Genomic DNA, 27,901 nt, shown 5'->3' with positions numbered 1-27,901 from the left:
CATGGAGCGCGTGCTTTTGAGGGTCATTTGAGGCTGTGGTGAGCAAAGGCGAGACTTGGGAGGGGTCATCCGGAGACATGGGGCTCCTCGAGAGGCTCTGGGGAAGCTGGGGACAACGGGCCCACTTCTCACGGCCATCACTTCTTCTTGAACACTTGACGGCACACCTGGTCGTCGCACGTCAGCTCCTGCAACATCAGAAGCAGGTGAGTGACTAACAAGCCAGGCCTTCCTTCCGCCCACCCCCAGCCCTCTGGGTGCCTGTGAGTTGGGGTGGGGGAGGAGCCGGAATAAAGAGGACACTTAGTCATTCTGCGCAAAGAGCCTCTCAGAGACCCAATCAGCTGGCGTGCCCTGCAGGTAGCAGTAATTTGATTTTGACACTTGAATTGAGCTTGAACAACTATAAAAATGAAAAATGCAAAGAAATTATCCTCTTGAGCAGGATTTCTCCTACTCTCGTGATTAAAGCAACATCGCTTAATTTATAAAAGGCAGCAAAGCCACAAAGAAGGGCAGGATCTAGTGGGGAGCATTTGGAAGGCAAGGGCCTGGTGAGCTGTCCCTGCACCCTGTGGGTTTTCTGGCCTCTGGTGATGAGAACGTTGGTTGGTGGCAGCACAGGCAATGACAGGGCATGGGCTGCAGAAGGGCTCCCCCAGGCCTGCCTGGGCAGACAAGATGCTGCCTTTCATCTGGACAGAGGGAGCCCCCAGGCCTTATCTGCGCCTCGTGACCCTTTGAGGGAGGAGAGGAAAAATACGAGTGTGGGAACGACCACAAAAATCATTGCAGTTGATGATGAATCCCCTGGCTTAGCCACAGGGACAGCTGGGGTTTGTACTACAATTAAAAAAATCCACCTTCCAAACCGGAGCAGGTAGGGAAAACTGTCGATGGAAAACAGTGACTGCTTCCCATTTATCACCAGTTGACATTGTCTCTGAAATAAAGAACTCAGGTGAGGCAAGGCTGGCTCTGAAGGGCACCCTGTGACATGAATGCTGACACTAGGGCCAGGTACCTGCTTGACTCCACAGGTGAATGAATAAAGAGCCATCCATTAAATGAGCCATTCCTTTAACAAGCGAGTGACTGAATGCATGAAGGAGTGAAAGATCTTTCACTATTGAATGTTGGACAAATCGCTTGCCTTAAAGACTGAAGAGTGAAAAATTAAGCTATGTAGACGGATATAATTTATACAAGGAAATCAGAAATAATTTATTCCAACTGCTCTGTTCCGGTGTCAAATTAAACTAAAATATTTGGGGATCAGGTGGACATAGCTTAGGGTGTGAGGCCAGTGCCTGCGGTCTACAGGCAGTTCCCAGTGCAACCCGCTCCCATGCATCCGGAGCCCACCGCAACCCCTCTCCTTCCTAGGCTCACATCACTGAGGAGGCCGGGTCTCACCCTCCTCCAGGGCATCTTAACTCTGTGCCTCGCATTTCTCCCCGGCTGGCCTTTGACAGCTTCCCTGTATTTCTCCTTGGATCTCGGCTTCCTAGCTCAGCATCTTGAACTTTCCTTTTAATTTCAGCCGTTCACAGAACCAGCCATAGAGATTTCCTCCTGGAGTCCCCTGAGCCAGATGGGAATGGCTCACGCATTTGACCACACGCATTTGGCTGGAGCTTAGGGGAGGAGGGCAAGGCCATTTTTTCTCGTCAAAGCGCCTGGCTGGGTGAACCGGCGGTTGGCATAGCAGAGTGGAGGGGAGCTGGGGACTTACCAGGTGCAGCTTGTCCCCCTCGACCCACTGCTTCCAGCCTCGGTTCTTCTTTTCCCCCTTCTGCACGCACACGAGGACATCACCTTCCCAGGTGATCAGAGTCTGTAATGAGAGGTTTCCAGGCAAATCAAATGTATGGTCTTGATGGGGACTGAACACATGTAAACCTGCAGTTGCATTTCCTGCAGCCACTCCTGGGCTTCTGCTCCGTCCCCAGAGCAGAGCTCTCGGCCACAGCCACGCCAGCATCCCACCAGCCTCATTTCCACATACGCCCTTCATTCTAGCCAGACCGACTTATCTTGGCCGGTTCTGTTCCCTTTGAAAGACTTCTACTCTTCCATTTTACCATATGGTAAAGACAGCATTCCAAATCGGTGGGGGAAAAGAGGATGAATTGAACTATGTCACAAGGTAAAATTTCTGGAAGGGAAAGATACCTCAAAGTCAATAGGTGAATAACAAACTGGGAAAAATAATTGTAACACATATCAGACAAAGACCCGATTTCCTTACATACAAAGGACACCTGTACATCAATAAGGAAAAGATCATTAACCTAATAGGAATTTCAACACAGGACACCAACCCAACAGCTTACAAGGATAAACAAAACAAAACAAAACACCCTAGCAGATGGCTTTTAAACATAAGAAAATATATTCAACCTCACTTATAACAAGAGAAATGCAAGTTAAGTCTGTTTGTTTTTCAGATACAATTCATCCTGTGGTCAAAGATCAAAGAGTCTAATAACACGCTGGGTTGGAGGGGGTACAGAGAAGCATGGACCCTCATACAGGGCTGGTGCATATATAAATCGGTATGAATCTTTTTGCAGGGCAATTTTACATTACCTTTCAAAATATAACATTGTGTATACTCTTTGACCTAGAAATTTTACTTCTGAGAATTTTCCCTACAGGAAACACGTTGTGAGGACTGCCCACCGTAGGGCAATAATAAAGGCAGGGAAGCTACCTAGTTAGCAGGGGGGGGGGTGCACATATGGCTCCAAAGCCAGAACTGGGAGATGGACCTTCTCCTGGTCCTGGGTTTCCTCCAGGCAGCAATGCTGATCAATTAGCACAGGGAAGGCAGCAGAGATGCAGAGCTTGTGCTGGACAACCAGGCTGAGTTGACCAGCAGGTTGGAGAAGCCACAAGAGGCTGAACCACAAGAGGCTCTAACCCCTCTTACTAAATTTACAAATTTCACACCCTGCCCCAGTTCCTCTTCCTCCTGTCTTAGTACCTGCCAAGGGACGATGTGTACTATCCCTAAGTGGTCCTTCAAGGCCACCCACCTCTGTGCCCACATTAGGCTTGCATGTGAGGTTGACGGTATCATTCCCATCAGGGCAGTGGTGGTGTCTTGGTGCTGCCCTTTCTCGGGGATGATCCTGATGTGAGTCGGTTTTCTTCCAAGTATGTGCAAACCATATTACACCTCTATGAACAATATTATGCTAAGGACCAGGTGTTTATTTTCCTCCCTATCTTGCAAACCCAGTTGGTGATAAACGAACCTGTGTTTTTGGTTTTTTTTAATTCACTTCAGGTCTGTTTTTTGGTGGATATCTGTTTTCTACAGATTGTTAAGTCTACCTGTTTCTAAAGCAATATTTGACCTTGACCATATTATATATTTTAGGTACAATTTTATTCCTCCTTATTTTACTCTTCAGCCCATCACAGTGTTGTTTGTTACAGCAAAGGCCTGGAAACCTCATAAATTGCATCAGTGGCGACTGGTTAAATACGGTGTGGTTCCTCCCCGCTCCGTAGCCCTTGAAAGGAGAAGGCAGTTCTGCACTTACAGAGAAGAGCAGTCTCCATAGTGTATAGTTTAAGTTAGAAAAGCAAGGAGGAGGGCCATGTGCATAAAAGAATGGAGCAGTGGGGATGCATGCATATGTTTGTACACGTTCTCTCCAAGGAGGCAAAAAAAACCCTTAATAGTGATTGTCCCTTGGTGAGGGAACTAAGGAGCTGGGGGCCAGGATAGGAAGGAAGTTTCACTTTTTAGTGTTTAATTTTTTTTAAAGCATGCATATGTATTAATATTCCCCAAATTAATTTAAAAGTAAAATTCTACATGTTTTCTAAAGAAAACATGTCTCCTCCTCCTTTAGGACCATCTTAAGCCTCACAGTTTCGAATGTCTTAGAGAAGCTTAATTCATAGGTTGTTCTCTTTCCTCTTCTGGAAGCGAGATGTTGTCTGGAATATTCCAGAGATCCCTCCCACGTAGACGAGAAAGGACTCACATCTTCTATTTGGGCAAGGTCTGTGTCTTCCAATCCCCCAGCCCATATGGTCTTACACATCAAGGACACCTAATGCATGTTGATTGAATGAATATCTATCTGTCTGCCCTCTTTCAGAGGGGCTCGTGAGGGTGACCAAGGAGTTAAGAAGTGGAGTCCTGGAGAACAAGAGTAGAGGAGCACTACACGCACACGCAAGTGCACATGTGCACACAGACGCAAGATTTTTGTGCACTTGGGTGTGCCACCAAGGGTGGGCAACAGAAATTAATCAGAGGGATAGACTCACCCACTCCCTGCCGTGCCTCTCCAGCTAAAGGGTTGCAGTCAAGTCACAGGAAGAAGGTAGTGCCAAGGGCACCTGCTCTGTGTTGTGATTCTCATGGGAACAACCCTTTGCTGGAGGCTGGGCAAATTCTGTCTGAGTACTTCTCAGTCTCGTGTGTGTGTGTGTGTGTGTGTGTGTGTGTGTGTGTGTGTGTGTGTGTTTATTAGCCCTGGCTTTTTGCTGCAGGCAAAGCAGACACCAGAAGTGAGAAAGGGGATTATCTCTCTCTGCAGGGTTAAGAGCCGATCCTGGAGAGAGGATGGCACTCAGAGAGGACAGAGCATGGAAGGGAGAGGCAGAAGCCTAGGTGTTAACAGATGGAACCCTTTAAGGGTCAGGAAGGGCCAAAAGGACATGACTTATTTCAGTAAGAGTGAGTTCTCCACCATCAAAGGTGATAAAAAATGAGTCAGAGAGGACAGGCCTGCTTTTCAATAGCCCACGCCCCAAACTGAGAAGCAAGGGGAAAATGGATCATTTGGAACTGATTAGGTTAGAACAGCAGAGGGTTGCAAAAATTCTGAGACAAATTTTCCTATCATTTCTGGTGTCTGATGAATTGGCCTCGCAGCCACACAGCTCAGAAAAGCTTGCCGATCCAGCAACTGCTCGGGGCGGGATTCTACAAGGGGCCGTTCCGGAGCTCGGGAGCTTCGCGTCTCCTGCCAAGACTGGTTTGATGGAAGCATTTCCAAAGGCCTTTCCATTTCCCACTTTTCTTTTCAAGGAGCCCAAACGTCATTCAACCCTGACTCATTGGCTGAGATGATCAATGTGGCAGGACAACTTGATTGAGAAATAAAATGTGTCCTGCTCTTTTGGCTTTAGAATCATCCCCAAAGAATGATGACAGCTTTTCCTCCCCACCCCGGGAGAGCAGCCAGAGCTTTGGGGGAAGAGTTGAGACTTCGACTTGGAAAGAACTCCTGGAAGCACCAGAGAAGAGTGGGGCTCTGGGGGGAGTGGGGCTCATGGGGAAAGGGGAAGGGCAGGGTGGAGGGCCCTGCTTCGCTGTGGTGCTTTGAGAGGGTGGCCCTCTGCAGGCTTGAGAGCACGGATACCTGGGCACAGGAATCTCAGCCCGGCCCTCCTCAGCTTGGGAGCCAGGGCAGAGGTCTTGGTGGCTGCGTTGGCACAGAGGGAGTGGGTGCCACAAGGGCTCAAGCTGCCCACTCCTGTATAAACCACATGGGCTTGCACTGGACCGTGCAGTCCCCGGCGTTCTCGTATAGATGCTAAGATTTGGGTGCGGGAATCCTTAAATGCGGCTGAGATTGGATTTTCCCCCATTTCTGTTGTTGGGACTGCCCAGGTGTAATTGGATTTGGAAAACCAAAGATGTTCACACTGAGCGTGAATGTGGACCGTGCAACAATCAGTCAGTGGGCTGTGATACCACCAGGTGATGCAGGAGGAGAGGGGACCTGCCGATGGCCCCGCCTTTCCCACCACTGTCCTACTTCTCCCCGCTACTACCAACCTCTGCCTTATTCACAAAGAGCCCCTTGGATGAGGGCCTGCCTACTCTGCAGACTCCAGTTCTCGGGCTTGGAGATAACTCCCCACTCTGCACTCAGGTCTCTGCTCATTTTAGGGGCCTCCTTACATCCAAAAGCTTCAAGCGGCTAGAAGTGTGCCTTCTGATGCGTGGAGGATTTCCTCGATTATGTCCTGAGAGTTAAGGTGAGGCTGAGACTGAAGCCATAAGCTTGCCAGAGATTTATCTGGGTTTCTAGGATTGGAGAAAGCCTGACTTCATCTAGTCTACTGATTTTTTGGTGTGATTTGCATTGCATTTTTCTAAAAAAAAAAAAAATTAAATCAGTTGGAATCATCTAAAATTGAGATATTTCATATAAGAACCTATGAATGTTCAACAGCTCCTGAAAAGAAAAAAAAATTCTAGCAACATGAGGCCTCAGTTCTCCATGGCAATGATTGTCTGCTGCCGAGGAGCTGCTCCCAGGATGAAGCTATGCTATCCTGCTGGCACCGTCAACGTCCTTCCCTACGAGCCCACCTGGCCTCTTTGCTTTGCCTGCCAGGCCCATGTCAGCGTATGAGTTGGTCTCCTACCCTGGCTCCTGGAGAGGTCAGCATCCTTTAATCCCTCCTTGGCTTATAAGCTACACGCAGAAGCCAGCCTGCTTCTTCCCACTAAGCTTTCAATACTTGCTTATTGCCAGCATCATTAAGTCCATTCTGGTCCCCCTCTCCTGACGCCTCCCAGGTCGTTTCTGTCATTTTTTCATCGTGCAGCTAAACAGCCAGCCCCTGCGCCAAGACCGTGCGGAGGAAAACTCCACTCTGGTCAGTACCTTAACATTCCGGTTGTCCAGGCCCTTCGTGTACTCGTCAAACTCCACCCCGACTGTGAAATCCAAGTTGTAGTTTCGGAACGTGCTGTTGGTTTTCGTCTTGAAGTTATCACCGTCTTGCTCAATGATCTTCGTCTGAGCCAGATGGATGGCGATCTTGCGGGTGGCGAAATCAATATCTGTGGGCAAAGGGAGTGGTGGAGGTTATGATGTGCTCAGTCAGACGCGTTCATTTCTTTAACAAGGCCAAACAGGACCAGAGATGCAGACCTCAGGCCGGCCACATTCTTTGCTCAAGTGGGAAACGAGAGCTGTCTTGCACACGGCCAGTTTGGGCATCTCAGTCAACGGTCGGGAAACCCAGGGTCCCTGGGCATCTCCTCGGGAGCCCTGGTGGGAGGGGAGGTAGCACCCCTGAGCTGCAACTCCCCAGTGTGTGTGTGTGCACGCCCATGCGCACATACACATATATACACGCACACGCCTACATATACACACGCACATGCCCCTGCCCTCACAGCAGCTCCCTTCTATCTATTTGACATATTGGTTTCCTCCTAAGAGTTTGCTGAACAGAAGACTTCATGGTTTAAAAGGAAAAAGACTGTTTAAAAATAACCAGTCTAGATCCTGGGTAAAGATGGATCTTTTGTTCATGCCCACTGAAGGGAAGAATACCTACAAACTTCCATTTTTACAGCAGATCTGGGGAAGGTTCTGCCTCAGTCATGGCCCCAGCGCAGCTTAGGCATATTTCAGACACTTAATAAACACTTGCTCCGGGGCTTCCCTGGTGGTGCAGTGGTTGAGAGTCCGCCTAACGATGCAGGGAACCCGGGTTCGTGCCCCGGTCGGGGAGGATCCCACATGCCGCGGAGCGGCTGGGTCTGTGAGCCGTGGCTGCTGAGCCTGCGCGTGCGGAGCCTGTGCTCCACAACGGGAGAGGCCACAACAGTGAGAGGCCCGCGTACTGCAAAAAAAATAAAAAATAAAAAAAAAATAAACACTTGCTCAGTCATTTCTTTTGTTGTTTTTAAGGAAAAGATGAATCATTGTTTATATTTTTATTATGAAAGATTTCAAACAAACCAAAGTAGAGGGGAGAGTACAAGGAACCCGGTACACCCATCATGCAGATTGAACAACTGTCAAGGTTTTGCTGCATCTACTCCATTTACATCTGTTTTTTTGCCTTGATATTTTAAAGAAAATCTTATTCGTTTCTGAGAGACCATTTGTAAGTAAAAGGGAACATGCCCTTTAACAGAGTGTTTCATTTCCTAAGCTAAGTGCTGAGCCCACCTCCTGTTAACCTCTGATTGTGCATAAAATGTCACCCAAGCCAAAATGTCACTGTCCTATAGAAATGATGTAGAAACAGGATAATACTGGAACTGCTACATTTCTACCCTTGCTACAAACATCATTAAGCCTTTTGTCTCTAGCCAAATGATATTTGACCTTTGACCTCCTTTATGCCTGTGAATTCTCCAGATATCTTCGGATGCCAATATAAATCTTTAATTTTTTTTTTTAAGAAAGTTTACCTGGAAGATTTCAAAAAACACTGAGATTGATTCGCTCATAACCCAAGGTAATAACGACTTCAAAAGTAAGAACAGTTCAGATTCACTGAGGGCTGTTTCTCTGAGATTTCCAGCCTCATCTCTATGGTAGTAGGTGATTAAACTTCACACTGTGTGCTATCTGGTGGGGGATAAATACTAGTGTGCGCATGAGTGAGACCAGCGGTTACCAACAGTTCGTGGAGCCGCTTTCAATTCAGAGAATGAACATCTCCGATGGTCGCATCCCCACCCCTTCTGCTGTCCTTCCCTGGTAGCCAAGCATCACTTCCCTCACCCTCTTTCCCCATTTCCCTTCTGACACATTTCTTCTGAATCCCTCTTTGGTCATTATCATCTTCCTTCTCCTAAAGGACCAAGAAGAAGAGGTCCAAGCTGGATGCTTGGACCACAGCAGAATCCAGGAAGGACCTTGGCTGGTCTTTTGGACTCTAAATTGTATAAAATCAGGGAATAATTTCAAGTAATAACAGGCAACCCAGAAGGTAAAAGGATTATATACCTGTATCCTAAGTTGAAAAGAGAAATAGGTTCAAGTTGGCCTGAGCTGGTGTACGCACGCCAGTGCTTTGTTCAACTCTTGTTCACTACTATCGGTTGAGAACTTGCCCGGTCTAAGGATTCACCGATGGCTGCCCATCAGAATCACCTGGGAAGATGTAAAAACTACAGATCTCTGGGCCTCATCTCAGACCCTGAATCTCTGGGTGGTTTTAAACCTTGGATTTCCTCTCAGGGGGCTGTTTGGAGAAAGACTTCAACGGTTTAAGAGATTTGAAAGCTACTGTTTAAGCACCTACTCCTCTTGAGGTAGGAAAACTCAAGGCTGGGCCCAAGCACAGCCTCTTCATGCATAGGTATTAGGGAGAAGGCAAAGCCACCTCCTTGTTTTGCACTTAACGAGGCCAGGACACATGGAGGAATGGCATCCAAAACGGAAACTTTGTAGCATCTGAGCAAGAAACTCTGCCCATGAAAACCGTGGAGCCTATGCAATAAAAACACTCAGGTGGCTGATGACTGGATGAAAGGCAAAGGAGCCCACTGGCAGCCTCCTCATTCTTGCCTTCAGAGAGGACTTCTCAGCCCCACACATGCACAGAGGGGGGTCTCAAGTCGCCCTCTAGTAACCCTGGCCGTATTGTAATATCATTATAATATCATTAGCATTGCCGTTGTGACCCCATCCCCACCCCTGTGGGTTTCGCTTAGGTGCTCACGGGAAGGTTTCAGAATGGTGCCTGGTGGAAGTCCAGATGAGGAACTGCCGATGACACAATCATAGGGGAGGAAAAGGGGAGTCACCCTCATCTAAGCCCCAGAAGATTAACCCCATGTTAACGACCTAAGCTGCCCCTACTGCGTGCCCCTCACTCCCAAGGACGCCCCACTCTTCTCCTTCGAGTGTGTAACTTGCTTCTGCCCTAAGTAAACTGCTTGTGTGCTCTCCCACACGTACTGTGCTTCTAATAAACTCTGTGCCCACTTTACAATCTTGGTCTGTTTGTTGAATTCTTTCCTCAAAGAAGACAAGGACTGAGGTCCTTTTGCTCGCCAAAATCCCTCCTGGTATAGGTGATGACGCAGAGGCCCAGAGAGGTTAAGTGACTTGTCTAAGATTACACAGGTGGAAAGCAATCACAAGGGTTTGATTATTGGAAGGATGTGTGGAAGATCAAGCTGGGAGGTGAAAACAGAGGTTCTCAGTTTAGGTAACCAAGGTAGAAGCAGAGAGGTAAAGAATTTTATGGGGGAACTTAGGAGCTAAGTTTTAGGTAAGGTGACTCTGGGGGCCATGCTGTGTGGACCTTTGGTAGTATTTGGGGTGATAGTTAAGACATGCCTTTTAACCAACCAGGAATGCTGTCCCATAGTGGAACCTCCCTTGGGAAGATTCTCTCACTTCATTCTCCCAAGAAACCCACGAGATAAGTACTATGTTATTCTCCATTTTACCAGTGAAGAGCCTGGCTCAGAGAGGCTGTGTCATTTGCCCTCGACTATATAGTGAGGAAGCAGTAGAGGTGGTAATTGAACCCAGGATGGCCTGGCTCCAGGGCCAGCACCGTGCTCCACAAGCTCTGGGCTGACCCGTCCCATCATGTCAGACACCCCAGTTTGGGCACTTCCAGTGGCTGCCCAAGATACCAGTAACTTCTGACTCTACGTTTCCCCTGGAGCCACAGGGGCTTCTAGATGCAGCTGGATGAACCCTCTCTGTTTGGGGCAGCTTATGTTCTCCAGGGCTCATGTACACTGCCCCCACTAGACAGCAATTGTTTTCTAGGCTTAGGGCTCTACAAGAATTCAAGCTGGAGCAACCACGTTCCAACGCTGGACATTTTCTGATAGCTTCAGCTTTGTGGCATATGAAATTGTACCGGGGGCTTCCCTGGTGGCGTAGTGGTTGAGAGTCCGCCTGCCGATGCAGGGGACGTGGGTTCGTGCCCCGGTCCGGGAAGATCCCACATGCCGTGGAGCGGCTGGGCCCGTGAGCCATGGGCGCTGAGTCTGCGCGTCCGGAGCCTGTGCTCCGCAGCGGCAGAGGCCACAACACTGAGAAGCCCGCATACTGCAAAAAATAAAAAATAAAAAAAAAAAAAGATTGTACCGGGGCAGGTCAAAGCCACACAGCCTGCAGGCCCCAGGGCATGGGGGTAGATAAATGCTCTCTCTGCTGCTGTGAACCCTCCTAGGCATCTAGGCCAGCATTCATAGAGCCCAGGGTGCCCCACTGTACTTGCCATGGACTCAGCCTATAAAAGACTGGTGGTCAAAAATTGTTTTTAAAGGGGAGCTCATGATCAGCTAAGTTTGAGAAATGAGCAATTAAAACCAAGACAGGCTGACCGCTTTCTTTACTGAAGAATTTCACAGAGATTTTAATCTGGGAAAAATGCTTTGTAACTCCAAGAGCAGGACAGAAGATGCAGCCTTTCCCAATCTTAGGTGGTTGTAGAACTCTCCGTGGTGGCATCTCTAGCTGGCCAGGGTTCCACAGAACATAAGACAGGAAAGTTTGACAAACCCCTTTCTGAGGCATTTATCTCTGTCATCTGGTCCCTGAAATTATGGTAATACCCCTTGTTTAATTTTTCTCCCTTTAAGGCAACTGCTGGCCTGTTTGGAGAGGAGAAGACTAGACGGGACCAAGTGGTCAACTATATCTGACTTCACAATGAATCCTTCCTTAAAGCTGCGAAAAGCCGCAAAAGAATGTTCTCTGCATTCTAGTCGGTATAAACACGTCCTTGTGCTAGGCAGAGGCTAACGTGTTACACTCCAATTCGTGTTCCTCTCCTTCTGCCCCAGAAACACAGCCTAAAGAGCCAGGTGACATCTAACTTCAGCTCCATCGCTGGACACTAGGGTCCAGATCTGGAAGCAGCAGAGAGCCAGTAGCTGTAAGTAGAGTTATTACTAATTGCATCAGGCTGTTTTGAGGATGAAATTTGATGGTGTTTGTGAAGAGATCTGCCCAGTGGCTGGTGGCTTGTGGTAATGGCCCCATAAGCGGTAGCTGCTGACACCATCATAATCAACCCCCTGATCTCATAAGCCGGCTTCCTCGGAGCCCCCTGCATTTTTCCAGATGCTCCCTGAACACCTGGTCCCTGAATCCCTGCCCCTCTCCTCCCAGCCCCAGCCTTGTCTGCTCTAGCATGGTCTGTTCTTTCTTACCTCCTTCCTCACCTGCTTTCCAGGCCCAGGGTTTAACCCGCAGGAGGTACTGCCTGGCATTTTCCTCTCTTTCATGGGGTTTATTATTTTTTTCTCCAAGTCTCAGCTCTGTGAGTTCAAGGATGATGTTGTCTCTTTGCTCCCGTGTCCCCATAGAACCAGGCTCAGGGCTACGCACACAGTAGGAGCTCAAGAGATACTTATGGTTTGGTTAACGTGGGCACCGCGGTCCAGGACGGTGGTTCTCAAAGTGAGGCCCCTGGGCTGGCAGCCGCCACAGCACGTGGGACCCTCTTAGAAATGTAAATTCTGGGATCCACCCTAGACCTACGGGGGTTGGGCCCCTCTTGTTTTTACAAGCCTTCCAAGCGATTCTGTGCACGCCAAAGTTTAGAACTTCTTGCATAAAAGAGTGAGGGTCAGATCCAGGCATAAATCCTGTCTCTGATCTCCCAGCTTTGTGACCTCAGAGAAGTCACTTTCCCTTTCTGAGCCTGTTTCTCACTGTAAAATGGGGAAAAGAAAGCTTATCTCATAGGGTTATTTATGTAAGGATTCAGTTAAAATAATGGCAAAAATGCTTTACACAGTGCCGAGGAGCTGGGGGGTATTTGATGCACATTGGCCTCCACTCCTTGGCCTTTTGCCCTCTGGTCAAACAGTGGTCAGATCGGCATTCAGTCCAGAGTGAAATATTCAGGTCATGTTTATGCATCTCCACAGCCATCTGCCACTCCATGCAGCCCAAGTGTCTTGGACTCTGAAGAAACAGAATGGTGGCTGACCTACCCCCTCCCTCGTCACATAGCCCTGGTCTGTCACATGGGCATTTAATCCAGCCTGGCCAAACCTTTTTTTGCATGGACTGGTTTCCTCATTCCATAGGTTGACCAAAGGGTAGAAACGACTTTAGTTCCTCCTCTAGCCCTCTGTGCTGAGTGAGGAGAAGTTTAGGCTGTGCTAAACCCTGCTGGAGACACAGTTAGGAGCTGAGGAAAGAAAACCACAGGCCATGAGTTGACCACACGAAACGGAGGGGAGGGCACCAGGCAAAACTGCAGTTGACCCTTGAAAGACACGGGTTTGAACTGCACGGGTCCACTTACATGTGGATTGTTTTCAATAGTAATTACAGAACTACACCATCTGCGGTTGGTTAGATCCATGGATGCAGAACCACGGACACGGAGGAACCACATATATACGGAGGGCCAACCGTAAGTTACACGCAGAGTTTTGACTGCACGGAGAGCAGGGCTCTCCCCTAACACACCGCTGCTGCCTCCGCCCCCACTGTTGTTCAAGGGTCAACTGTACTAAGGAAGAATTGGGAATTACAGAGAAACTTAGAAGTCTAAATTTAAGTGGTCTTCAGAGAGCAAGTCTATTTTCACTCCACAGATGTGGAAATCAAAGCCCAGAGAATTGAAGTGGCTGGTTCAGAGTTGCCCAGCTAGGACAGCACTCCTGGCAATTTGCCTACAAACACATTCTGTTTATCGTCCACCGCTAAAACACATTGTGTTTAAGTCTCCCCAAATGGAAATTACTGCTTGTCCCTGGTTGCCCAGAGAGGTAGATCGCAGCTAAAAATGTCTACTGCCAAGAGAAGAGGTTTGTCCTGGAAACACCACCCCCAGTCAGTCTTTCGGACCAGAGCCGGGGAATCTTGCTAGGGGCTCTATGCAAATTGAATCAAACATTGCTTCTTCTCTGGGTTGAAAAATGGCTTGGCCTCTTGGCTACCCTTCACCGTGGGCGCAGGCTAGTTAATCATGTCACCTCTGCTCCACCCCAGGGAAGGAAGCCAAACATTCTGTTGGTGGATTTGTGATATTTCTAATCAAAAGGAAACGTTTAACTGCAGCTGTAGAATACACAGGCATACACACACAGACTACAAAAACACTTACTCTTTGTACTTTGCAGGGAAAATTATTCTCCTGGTATGGTGTTTGAACACCAGGGTTATCAAATATGTTTCATCTGCTTTTCTGGATTAAAGGTATCTCCGAGCCTGATTTATAGCCAGGTGAAATGAATTTCTATCTCAGAGGAAAACGTACAAAGGCAAGCTATTTCTGAATAATATATACGGCTTATAGCTGCTGCAGAAGAAAAAACGAGAACACTGAAGTGACTTTATTAAAGCATACTTTTCATAACTGCATTTTGAACAATGCAGGCCATAAAGTTGAAATATGAGTATGCTACTCAGCATTAAAATGCTTTGTAATATGCTTGTGGAAAAAGCTGAAGTTGTAGCCTAAAAGGGTAGACGCGATTTGTCGATTAAAGAGCAGAAATACACCCATTTTCATCCTATGGAACCTGGAACCCATTCGAAGTGCAGCTTCCACGGGCTTCGAACCTGAACTCCTTGATTCACAAACCCTCAGCCCTCGGGCATTGTGAGAAGCAGAGGGAAAGAGCAATCTTCTCCGTCTTTCCATGTCGTTTCCTCCTCCAGGTAATCCATGGAAAGAGGAACTGTCCTTGCCCCTTCCTGCCTCCTTCTCTCTTACCCTCAGGGACACCTCCAAATGCATTCAAACCCTTCCTTAGCCAGCGGAGGCAGGCTGGAGACCCTGGGGTGCCTCCCTGCTCCCCTTGTACTTTTCACCTCCCCCCCCCCCCCACATAATCTAGTCTGCACCATTGGGATGGGGGTTGAGGAGGAGAAGCTGCCACTACACGCCAGGGGAGACCCATAGGAAGGAACCAAACTTATCTTCACCTGGGCTTTTCCCACCTACAGCACTGTCCCTGTTTGAAAGTCCAACTAGAGGCCACACAAGCAAATTCTTTGGCAAGTGTCTAACTTTATTGACTTGTGAGCACTGGCAGGAATCCAAATGCCGTGAAATTAACTCCTCGTTGGCTCATCAGACATTCATTCATTCATTCATGTATTCATTCATTCATTTTTACCCAGGGACTCCGAGTGACCCTCTTGCAATGTATCTGAGGGTCCTGCCTGCCTGCTTCGGAGGCCCCCATCCTGATGAACTTTGCTCAGCACGAAGCTCCCCCTCCCCTAACCCCACGCTTAGCACCTGCACCTGGAACCGAGCTATGGCAAGTGCTTGGGGGTTAGAAGCAGGCAGACCAGGCTCCTCTCTGAGCAACACCAGTTTCCAGCCACAAGTGATCCCAGGGAAGTTCCTTCACTTCCCTGACCTTCAGATTCCTCGTTCCTTAAAATGGCAAGCATTCCTTTGGCTCTATCCCTGGCTCTACCCTAAGCTCTAGATCTTATATCAACATGCCAATTTTAATACTCCACTTGGATGGGTAATGGGCATCTGTAATCAAAAGATGTAAATCAGAATTCTTAACGCATTCCCGCCTGTCTGGCACCCCTGTCCAAACTCACTCCCCGCCATGTCTTCCCCATGTCAGCTGATAGGGTCACAGCCATCCCAGCTATTCAGGCCTAAGCCTGGGGGCCGTCTTCGTTTCTTCCATTTCCCCTCACTTCATTTTTATCTGCAAGCCCTGTCAGCTTTACCATCAAAATATACACTGAATCTGTCCTCTCTTCTCCAGCCCTGGGCGCCACCCTAAACCAACCATCATCATTTCTTGCCCGAACAACACAGAAGCTTCCTTAATGGGCCTCCGTGTTTCTAGTCTTGCCCTCCTGTGATTCATTCTTCACGCTGTAGTCATAGCGAACCTTAAAGAATATGAATAAGATGGATTAAATCTGCCCATCATAAGGCCTGACCTACCCCTGGGCTCACCACACGCCCAACACACCAGCCTTTGCTGTGCCCTGTGCCTGGAACAACACTTCACAGCATTCAAGCCTCGGCTCCAATGTCACCTCCTCAGACAACCTTCCCTGACCACCCATCACTCTCCACCCAAGAATTCCTTTTTATTTTCTTTAAAGCACTTACCACTACCCAGAGAGTCTTAAACTATTACCCTGTCTCTCTCCCACTAGCGTGCCCACTCCGCAAGGGCAGGGAACGTGTTGCCTCATTTACCACCGCTTCACCAATGCCTAGAGCTCTTCCTGGCATGTCATAGGGGCTCAGGGCATTTGTTGAAACTGAATTAATTAAATGACACAATGTAGAGAAAGCTCATGCTAGCACAATCTTATCATGGCCTGAGAATGTTTTGTGCATGCGCTCACCTCTGATGTTACACTTTGGCCCCTTGCAGTCAGGACAGGCTTTTGAACGTCGTGGGTAATCAGGAAAGATTTCTCAGCAAAGACCACTCAGGTGGCAGCTGCTTGACTTCAGCCTCTAAGGTTACCGCTTTCCTGGTAGAATTTTCCAGAGACCCACTAGGACTTTTTGTAGTAGCCATTGCTCTTTATTTTTTTTTCTTTTTATTATTTGACCTACATGCTATTTATGATTGTATTGATTAATTTTAAATTCTTTTCTTTTTTTTTTAAACCCCACATTTGTTTATTTATTTATTGTTTGGTTGTGTTGGGTCTTCGTTTCTGTGCGAGGGCTTTCTCTAGTTGTGGCAAGCGGGGGCCACTCTTCATCGCGGTGTGCGGGCCTCTCACTGTCGCGGCCTCTCCTGTTGCGGAGCACAGGCTCCAGACGCGCAGGCTCAGTAGTTGTGGCTCACGGGCCTAGTTGCTCCACGGCATGTGGGATCCTCCCAGACCAGGGCTCGAACCCGTGTTCCCTGCATTAGCAGGCAGATTCTCAACCACTGCGCCACCAGGGAAGCCCCGCCACTGCTCTTTTAAATCTGTACATGTTGATTTCAATGAAAAGATGCTCTTCATAGAAGATGATCCCCACCTTCTTTTGTGAATTAAGAGAACTGGATTTCTCCTAATGGTTACAAATTATTGAACAAAGATTTCCTAAAATATGTCTAAGTTTAATGTTAACTGAGTACTTTTATTTTTATTTATTTATTATTTATTTTTGACTGTGCTGGGTCTTCATTGCTGCGCGTGGGCTTTCTCTAGTTGAGGCGAGCAGGGGCTACTCTTTGTTGCGGTGCACGGGCTTCTCATTGTGGTGGCTTCTCCTGTTGCAGAGCACAGGTTCTAGGCGTGTGGGCTTCAGTAGTTGTGGCGCACGGGCTCAGTAGTTGTGGCGCACGGGCTTAGTTGCCCCTCGGCATGTGGGATCTTCCCAGACCAGGGCTCAAACCCGTGTCCCCTGCATTGGCAGGTGGATTCTTAACCACTGGACCACCAGGGAAGTCCCTGAGTACTTTTGGAACAGATGCCTTCCATTATACATTCCTGTCTTCCTGATTAAAGTTACATGGTGGGGTTTTATTTCTTAGGCTCACCCCCTGCTTCTTCTCCACTTAGTTACCAAATCTAGTCAGTTTCCTGCTATGGACAACCCCTTGGACACCCTCCTTGGCACTGTTCTCGCATCTTCCCAGGACGACTGCAGCCACTTCCTCCTTCAGTTCTCTGACTGTCTCTGCTGATCTATTCACGCCCTGGCTGTCAGTGTGCTCATGGCCCTTCTCTCCTCTGTACACAGTTCTTCCCAGGACCCTCTCCTTACCTGATGTCCTTGGGTGATGGTCACACATGGTGTCACACCGCTTCAAGATCCAGCCCTGGTACCTTTCTGACTCTTCTTACCCCTGCAGCCGCCCTTGCACTTCACTCCCTGGTAATATGGCTTCTGCTTCCTTTGGCCGCCCACATCCTCATCAGCCTGACCTTGGCACATGCTCACAGGTCCAGACCTGACTCTATCCTTGTGTAGAGCACTCCTCTCCTTCCTTCAAAACCCCACCCAGAAGTACTCAGGAGACCGTCAATGATCCATCTATTGTAGCTCCCTCCACCCTCACTGCCACACACACTGTTTTAAAAAATTATGTACATTTCAGGTGTACAGCATCATAATTCAACGTCTGTATAGACTGCAGAGTGATCACCACCACAAATCTAGTTACCATCCATCACCATTCAGCGCACACACTTCTGGTCACCATTGTTCTATTGCCACCATAGCCCTTTCAGGCCCAAGGGAGAGAATCGCCCACTGTCCCATCTGTGGCAGACTATACTTTCTTTAATGGCTGCAATACCACCACCTCTCATCCTACAGGCTGTTCTTACAATAGGATTTTGACATTTTGAGAGGCGGGGTCTATGTACCTTCCCCTTGAATGTGGGTGGGCTCATGACTGCTTCAACCAATAGAATATGACGGAAGTGATGCTGTGTGACTTCTGAGTCTGGGTTATAAAAGGTCATTCAGCTGCTGCCTCCTGTCTCTTTAGACACAATCAGAGTGCTATGAGGAAACGCAGGCCACATGGGTCACCACGTGTAGATGAGGTCTCAGCGGCTGGCCGGCACCAACTGTCAGACACAGGAGCCAGAAGCCTTTGAGATGGCTCTGGCCCCAGCCACTGTCCTACCGCAATGGAATGAGAGCCTCCTAGCAAGAACCCCCTATGTGAACCTGGTCAGTTCCCATAACTATGAGAGACAATGATAAAATCACTGTATAATAAAATCAAGCCACCACGTTTTGGGGGTGATTTATCACACTATAATAGAGAACAGGAATGCAATTTGTACACAGCTATAGCTTGACTCTCTGCACCAGTTTGAGCTCCTTGAGAACAGAGGCTGGGCCCGGGCCTGCTGCAAATGGCACCGTCCCTGGCTTCCATGGGCATCGTCTAAAGCTTTGGAAAAGAAGCTGAATGATTCCCGAGGTACGTGCAGTGCTGGTCTCACTCCGGGGCAGAGTGAATAGACTCTCCCCAAGTGTTCTTTCACAGCACGGGGACCTCACTTTGAGATGTCTGCCCTTTAGATTGAAGACCAATCCTCCGCTCCCTGACTCCCCGATCCAAGCTGAAGGAGGACCTCAGGGCATGACAGCTTCCTCAGGGTAGAGGAGTTCACCAGCTGCTCTCCTCACTGTCAAGAAAGAGTCTAGGGCCTCAGGAAACACGAGATCTAAGAAGGCAGGAGAGGAGGTACAATCGACCCTTGTCACCCATTCTCTGAACAGCGAATGACTTTGAAAATTTGGGGCAAACCCAAAGGTTGCCCTGATGTGCCATTGCTGAGGCTGGCAGCCAGGTCATGTGGGGAGGCGGGGGGTGGAGTGAGTCACCAACTGGGAACAAAGACAGTTTGTCCCCAGACCCACCTCTCGACAGGAGTATCTCCTTCCTAGGGAACCAGCCGCCAGGCCCACAGAGAAAGCCGACTCCCTGGTGCTAGGGATTAACATCTAAGAAAGAGACAGCTCTTTGGCAGGGAATGGAGTTATACTTAGTGATATTTCCATATCTGGGGATTTGGGAGGGTCTCCACATATGCTTTTCCCAAATGCGAAGGGCTTCGCGCTCAAAAGGGCAAGAAGACAAGCTTCACTGACTTGTCAGTGCTGGGAAAGCAACCCCTGTCTTGTGGGGTGGATGTGGAGGAAATTGTACAGATCTGCTGGGTTGCATTTTGGGTGTTTTTTGGCCACACCACATGGCATAGTTCCCACGTACCCTGTATTGCAAGCATGGAGTCTTAACCACTGGGCCACCAGGGAAGTTCCTGCTGGGTTGCTTTCAGCAGATTCAATTGTGGGAGGCAGCCCCACCCGGCTGCTTCTGGCTGAGCCCTTGAGACCTGTCTCCGGTGCCTGTCTGCCCCATTTGTGTCCCAGTGCCTGTCTGCCCCACTTGTGTCCCCATGTGCAGGTGAGAGGGGTCAGGTGTCCCATCTCCACGGTGGGAAGGTGACTCTGGCTGAGTCGTTTCTGCACAGAGCCTCATAGATTCAAGCTGGGGCAAGCTCCTGGGATACTGTAGGCCATCAGCAGCTGGGTAAACCGAGGCACCAAGCACATCCACATTCTGGGTTTAGCTAGTACCACGCCCTATGGTGTTAATCTCCATCAGGAAAGTGGGAGCCCACCCTTCTCCACTGCAGAGACTCGTACAAAGGGGTCAGCCCGTTTGCTCATTAGAGTGAAATCAATGTAGTTAAGTTGTTGAATTGGAAGTCATGACTGTAGCTCTGAGATAAGAGGTGTCCGATACCAAGGAGAACTGGAAAGGCCACTCCCTCCAAAACCTCCTGGACAGAGACATCCAAACATCACATTCACGATCCACGCACCCCTCCTGCACAAGGAGGGTGTAAGTGGGTGTGAAAGAGTCCAGAGGAAGGCTGCTTTTAGGAAGAGGACTTTTTTGCACAGAGCTGACAGGGTGCCCTGCATCCCGGCATCCCCCAGAAGGAATAGGGGATGGTGACAGGAGTGCTTGCCTCTCACCTTAAGACTAGAAAGAGGGGCTCCAGGGGCCCACCCTGTACAGCTGAAAACTAAACTGAGACTCGATTTTGTACCTAAAACCACCATAGGACTTTATATAATTTAAGAATAAGCAACAAAGGACACAAAATTGCTTTCTTATTATATTCCCTGAGTTGGGCTTGTTCAACTCACTGCTGAAAGCTTGAAACCACCAAATAGCTCTTGTTAAAGTACTTTCAATCATTCAAAACAACCACCAACATCATCTGGAGAAACAAGGCTGGTGTTATTTCTCTATCTGGTGGATGAGGAGACCGGTGCGGAAAGGTTAAAATATTGGTCAACGTCAGAGAGAAAGCCTCAGCTGGCCCACTGGTTTTGTTTCCTCCTCTGTATGATCTTGTTCAGAATTCTGGTTCTGAGCTCATTTCCAGCCCATTTACTCACGTATGGAAGCAGGATTCCATTTCTAGTCTCACTCAGGGTGCTAAAAGCAGGGGCGACAGGGTTAGGGTTCTGATACAGGGATTTGTGTCTCCTCCCCCCTCTCCCAAGTATATTGGTAACATTCTGTAGCCAGGAGGGGAAAAAAAGCTATCCAGTGCTGTAAACATGTCTAAAGTACATGAAGAAATTTCCAACCTCTGTAAATTGCAAAACATGTCACATGAGCTCTCCTTGTTTGTTGACACGGTGGAAGTGTCATCAAGCTAGAAGTGAATTGCACAGAAAAACCCACAATTCCCATTCTTGATGAGACTTCCCATCATCACATCCAAATTATTGGGCCTCAGATCGCACCCGCAGCCATTTTTTCTCATGCTTCACGTAGAGAAGTTCCAGCTGGGAACTCCCTATGCGGAGAGATCTAAAGCTAGAAAAGGTGATCAGGCGGTCATTGCAGAAATAAGGACAGGCAGCCAATGCTCCTTGCCGGGGCCTGGCCTATAATATCTGCCCCCAAAAGTGAGCTCCCCTCTGTGGGCCCACTTGCTCTGGTTTTGTGTGTTTTCTGCCAGCCCCACAAGACATCCCACAGGAGAGGCAACTCGGGACACGTGGTGATGGAGCCCATGGCTTGGAGCCTAGTTCAGAAGTCAGGTGAGCAGTGAGTTGTTTGATGTATATGATGAAAGCCTTTCCTAGCCTGATTTTCTCTAGGCTGAGAGATTTGTTATCTACTCTTTTTTTGTGCTTCTCCACTATAAGACTAATGAAAGAGCAATGCAGGGGTCATGTGTGCATCATATCAGATCCAACTTGTTATCTAAGGGATGGCAATCACAAGGCAGGGGAGCTACTGCATTTTCCTCTCAAGTCTGGCTTTCCTCACATATGCGTGTGTGTGCCTCCCCCATTCAGTGAATCTTTTCTGTACGCCAAAGACATTCTAGACATAACCTCATTTATTATTGCTCCCAACTTGCCGATGAGGAATCTGAGCCTCAGAAAATGAGTGTGACTTGCCTGATATTACACAGCTGGTAAAGAGCGAGGAGTGAGGCTTGCACACAGGTCTGGGGAGCTCCACAGTGCCCTCCCTCTCCCTTTCCCACCTCCTCCCCCTTTCCCACCTCTGGCAACCCCCTTACCCAGAGCCTTCATTAAGCCTTCAAAGTTGTCATTACTCTCCAACTCCCAGGTTCCATTCTGGTCCCTTGTCATGGTGGTGGCCTTTGGTTGCTGTGGGTGTGTGCTGGACGGCAAGGAGCAGGCTGCAGGGCGAACGTGTTAGAATGAGCTACTTTTATAATCCAGTGGACCAGGTTTATGGCTTTGAAGATAACACGCTCAAAGGTCAAAAGCACAGCCCAAAGGAACTTTCCTTTCCTTTGCAAAATTCAGCAGGACCATGAGCAGCCCATGCTCGAAACCTGACGTGGCCGGGCGTGGGTGTCCTTGTGACCTCCAACGTACACAAGGCTTGGAATAGCTCATTTTTGGCTGGCTGGGCTCCCACAGAGCCCCTGGCCCCATGCAGGATACTCTGTGCAGCAAACACCCAGTACCCACCCAACATGCACAACAGGCCATCAGATCCCAGTCTTCAAACCTGGAGTCTCTCAGCTGTGTAGCCAGAACTTCTGGCCTGGCTGGTAAAGTCACGAAGATGGGAACTCACGCCTGTGGGCCTCTACTCTACTTTGCGCTGGGCAGGAGACACCCTTCATCTTGTTTTCTTACAAGAGCCCTGAGCTATGTTTAACCATCTCCATTTTACAGATGAGAAAGGCTCAAGGAGGTTAAATCACATGCCTAATAACTACTGGTCAGTGGCCGAACTGGGATTCAAACTCAGGCCTGTCTGGCTCCAAAGTTCTTTCTAAGGAAAAGAGCTTTGTTAAGACAGTGTGCTAAGTTCAGCTTAGAAAAGGCAGCTTGGGTTGGGGTTTGACTTGAGAACCTGATTCTCACTTGCTTCCCAGCAAGGTACCCTGAGAGCATCTACGCAGTGGGGTTACTCAAGAAAAGCATTTTCTCAGAGCATGAATCTACTAAAAGCAAGCAGGACCCAGAGGGAGGCCAGATGGAGGGCAGCAGGGTAGTGGGACTCTGCTTTAGACCCCAGGAAAAAGCTGACGATCACCTGACTAAGGTGAATCGCATGGCTGGCATTTGGTCACGGACTCTTGGTTCAGGACTGTTCTTCATGCTGGCTATCCCAGTGGGTCAGAAAATGGGTTGGCTTACTGCTCTGACACATGGTTCTGAGAATTGGGGCTTGAGCAGGGGCTCCTACACTCTGAAGTATGGAGGTGTGAGCTGAGATGGATAAACCATGAGTCCCCAGTTTTAATCTTGACACTTTGAAGCTCTAATGTATGTATCCTTTTGCTATGAAATCTAAGCAAACAGTTCTACTGTGTGTGGTTTGAGAGGTATAAAATGACACATTTATTTTTCAGTAAATATACTGGAGTCAGAAAGACACACAGTAAAAATTGGCCCAGCTGTTTTCAAAAGACCAATGTAGGATGAAGGGAAGAGGGGAGTAAAGGACAACTTCACTACAAATGGAATGAGTGAAGGCATCAAAAGTGGACAGATAGGGAGCCTTGGGCTTCATCCTTTGAGGTCCAGCCAGAATCTGCTGTAGGCTGAGCACTCAGCCTCCTGGGAGCTAGGTATTCCCCTCCAGGCTCAGATTCCGATTCCTACCTGAGTTCCCTGTAGGCCTCCCTTGCAAGAAAGTAACAATAAGCTGGCCACGTAGGGGAGGAGACCAGGGACAAGAATGTGTTTGCCAGTTGCAAAAAGCCAGGGACTTAGGTTTTAATGGGCATGGGGGTGGGGGTGGGAGTCATTTACCCTGTGTAAGGCAGGAAGTTGAAACTGAGATACTTGCATAAAGCCAAAATACTTGATGGATTAGTCCCTCAGTGAGAGTGTGAAATAATCAATATCTACCTAGAGACAACAAGAAAGTTTATTTGGCCTGGGTTCTACATGAGTTAAAAAAAAAGGTACTTCGCTGTTCTGACTCTGGTTTGGGGTTTGAATTTATGCTGCCTTGTAGTCAATATATTAAAATAAATGCAGTCTTGAGCTTACAATACTTATAGGCTGCTGGAAAGAAGTAAATGTAAAAGCTGTCTGGAGGGACACACCTTCAACCCAGACCAACCAGAATTCTCTGTGATAAAGCCATGCCAAATGGGGGCACATAATCCAAAACTGCAAAACACACATGAAAATAATCCACCAAAAAGTGAGCACCAGCAGAAACATATAGTCCAATTAGACTTCCAAGAGCTTCAGATAATAAAAATTGTCAGATATAAAGTATAAAATAAGTATGTTAAAATTAGAGAAATTTAAAAGCACTTAAAAACATAAAAAAGGATAAAATGATTTTTTAAAAGATAGATTAAAAATAACCAGAGAGTAGTAGAAATTTAAAAATATAGTCATTAAAAGTAAAAAGGTAATAGAGGAGTTAAACAGCTGATTAAACACAGCTGAGGAGAGAATTAGTAAATTGGAAGAGAAAGCTAAGGAAATTACCCAGGATATATATACCACAGAACACGTTGGTGGAAATTTAGAACCTCAAGATACAAATAAAATTCTAAAATCTTACAGAGAAAACAAAAACAACCATATAGATTACCTATAGAGAAACAATACAATAGTTAAAATGGTATCAGACGTCTCAACAACTCTGATGGAAGACAGTGATGGAACAATATCTTACAGGCATAAGGGGAAATACTTTTGAATAAGAGTTATTAACTCAGCCAACTTCATTAAAATATGAGGGTTTTAAAAACTAAAATAGTTTCACATATTATAGCCCCAAACTGGAAATAACCAAAACATCCATCAACAAGTTAATAAAAAAATAAATTGTGGTGTATTCATACAATGGAATACTGCCCAACAGTAAAAGGAACAATCTCCTGATATATATAACATGGATGAATCTCAGACATTATGCTGAGGGGCAGAAACTTGACAGAAAAAATCACATACTGCATGTTTCCATTTATATGAAAGTCTAGAAAAAACCAAATCTCATCTGTAATGATAATAAAATAGGCCATGGCTTGACGGGTATGGGAAGAGAAGGTGAAATAGGAAAGGGCACAAGGAATATTTCTTGTGGAGGTAAGATGAAAATGTGCTACAGTTGAGATGGTTGTTGTAAGAAAATTGCCAAAACCCAAACTCTACAATTGATATCTCTTCCTTTTTATTGTATGTAAATTTTACTTAATAAAAATGAATAAAATTGTTCTTATTCATGTATTCATTCATGATTGTTTATGTAAAACTATTTAGTTTCAACCAAAGTTAAAATCCCTCATTATGCCCACATGAGAAGTTAGCTGACTGACATGAAGTAAACATGTGCTAAGGAGGCTATAATTGTTGATTGACTAGATGTTTATAAGAAATAGAGGTTAAATGATGAACAACACAATAAATGAAATTAAAAATTCTCTAGAAGGAATCAATAGCAGAATAAAAGAGGCAGAAGAACAGATAAGTGACCTGGAAGATAAAATAATGGAAATAACTACCACAAAGCAGAATAAAGAACAAAGAATGCAAAGAATTGAGGACAGTCTCAGAGACCCTGGGACAACATTAAATGTACCAACATTCGAATTATAGGGGTTCCAGAAGAAGAAGAGAAAAAGAAAGGGACTGAGAAATACTTAAGGAGATTATAGTTGAAAACTTCCTTAACATGGGAAAGGAAATAGTCAATCAAGTCCAGGAAGCACAGAGAGTCCCATACAGGATAAATCCAAGGAGAAACACACCAAGACACATATTAATCAAACTATTGAAATTTAAATACAAAGAAAAAATATTAAAAGCAGCAAGGGAAAAACAACAAATAACATATAAGGGAATCCCCAAAAGGTTAACAGCTGATCTTTCAGCAGAAACTCTGCAAGCCAGAAGGGAGTGGCAGGACATATTTAAAGTGAAGAAAGGGAAAAACCTACAACCAAGATTACTCTACGCAGCAAGGATCTCATTCAGATTCAATGGAGAAATTAAAAGCTTTACAGACAAGCAAAAGCTAAGAGAATTCAGCACCACCAGCTTTACAACAAATACAAAGGAACTTCTCTAAGCAGGAAACACAAGAGAAGGAAAAGACCTACAATAACAAACCCCAAACAATTAAGTAAGTGGGAATAGGAACATACATATCAATAATTACCTTAAATGTAAATGGACAAAATGCTCCCACCAAAAGACACAGACTGGCTGAATGGATACAAAAACAAGACCTGTATATATGCTGTCTACAAGAGACCCACTTCAGACTTAGGGACACATACAGACTGAAAGTGAGGGGATGGAAAAAGATATTCCATGCAAATGGAAATCAAAAGAAAGCTGGAGTGGCAATTAGCATATCAGACAAAATAGACTTTAAAATAAAGACTATTACAAGAGACAAAGAAGGACACTATATAATGATCAAGGGATCGATCCAAGGAGAAGATATAACAATTGTAAATATTTATGCACCCAACATAGGAGCACCTCAATACATAAGGCAAATGCTAACAGCCATAATAGGGGAAATTGACAGTAACACAATCATAGTAGTGGATTTTAACACCCCACTTTCACCAATGGACAGATCATCCAAAATGAAAATAAATAAGGAAATAAAAGCTTTAAATGATACATTAAACAAGATGAACTTAATTGATATTTATAGGACATTGCATCCAAAAATAACAAAATGCACTTACTTCTCAAGTGCTCATAGAACATTCTCCAGGATAGATCATATCTTGCATCACAAATCAAGCCTTGGTGAATTTAAGAAAATTGAAATCATATCAAGTATCTTTTCCGACCACAATGCTATGAGACTAGATATCAATTACAGGAAAAAATCTGTAAAGAATACAAACACATGGAGGCTAAACAATACACTACTGAATAACCAAGAGATCACTGAGGAAATCAAAGAGGAAATCAAAAAACACCTAGAAACAAATGACGATGAACACACGACCACCCAAAACCTATGGGATGCAGCAAAAGCAGTTCTAAGCAGGAAGTGTATAGCAATACAATCCTACCTCAATAAATGAGAAAGATCTCAAATAAATAACCTAAACTTACACCTAAAGCAATTAGAGAAAGAAGAACAACAACAACAAAAATCCCAAAGTTAGCAGAAGGAAAGAAATCATAAAGATCAGTTCAGAAATAAATGAAAAAGAAATGAAGAAAACAATAGCAAAGATCAATAAAACTAAAAGCTGGTTCTTTGAGGAGATGACCAAAATTGATAAACCATTAGCCAGACTTATCAAGAAAAAAAGGGAGAAGACGCAAATCAGTAGAATTAGAAATGAAAAAGGAGAAGTAACAACTGACACTGCAGAAATACAAAGGATCATGAGAGATTACTACAAGCAACTATATGCCAATAAATTGGACAACACGGAAGAAATGGACAAATTCTTAGAAAAGCACAAGCTTCCGAGACTGAACCAGCAAGAAATAGAAAATATAAACAGACAAATCACAAGCACTGAAACTGAAACTGTGATTAAAAATCTTCCAAAAAACAAAAGCCCAGGACCAGATGGCTTCACAGGAGAATTTTATTAAACATTTAGAGAAGAGCTAACACTTACCTTCTCAAACTCTTCCAAAATATAGCAGATGGAGGAATACTCCCAAACTCATTCTATGAGGCCACCATCACCCTGATACAAAAACCAGACAAAGATGTCACAAAGAAAGAAAACTACAGGTCAATATCACTGATAAACATAGATACAAAAATCCTCAACAAAATACTAGCAAACAGAATCCAACAGCACATTAAAAGGATCATACACCATGATCAAGTGGGGATTATCCCAGGAATGCAAGGATTCTTCAATATATGCAAATCAATCAATGTGATACACCATATTAACAAATTGAAGGAGAAAAACCATATGATCATTCAATAGATGCAGGGAAAGCTTTCAACAAGATTCAAGACCTGTTTATGAAAATAATCCTCCAGAAAGTAGGCATAGAGGGAACCTACCTCAACATAATAAAGGCCATATATGGCAAACCCACAGCCAACATCTTTCTCAATGGTGAAAAACAGAAACCATTTCCTCTAAGATCAGGAACAAGACAAAGTTGCCCAACCTCACCACTATTACTCAACATAGTTTTGGAAGCTTTAGCCACAGCAATCAGAAGAAAAAGAAATAAAAGGAATCCAAATCAGAAAAGAAGAAGCAAAACTGTCACTGTT

At 46.3% G+C, this 27,901-nt stretch overlaps 1 protein-coding gene across 1 annotated transcript; it reads right to left on the bottom strand.

The window, feature by feature from the left end:
• Positions 1-27,352, bottom strand: RBP2 (retinol binding protein 2). The gene is made up of 5 exons (XM_079922491.1): positions 27,279-27,352; positions 21,747-21,869; positions 6,651-6,829; positions 1,736-1,837; positions 1-188 (listed from the first exon to the last, which is right to left on the bottom strand). Exons 2-5 carry the CDS (start codon positions 21,817-21,819, stop codon positions 138-140), a joined length of 405 nt encoding a protein of 134 aa, XP_079778617.1. The 5' UTR covers positions 21,820-21,869; positions 27,279-27,352; the 3' UTR covers positions 1-137.
• Between the last annotated feature and the right edge of the window lie 549 nt (positions 27,353-27,901).

The sequence above is a fragment of the Stenella coeruleoalba genome, assembly GCF_951394435.1.
Source record: "Stenella coeruleoalba genome assembly, chromosome: 5".
Taxonomy (NCBI): Eukaryota; Metazoa; Chordata; class Mammalia; order Artiodactyla; family Delphinidae; genus Stenella; species Stenella coeruleoalba.
The sequence above is the reverse complement of the archived record's forward strand: the minus strand, read 5'-3'. Positions and strand labels throughout refer to the sequence as shown.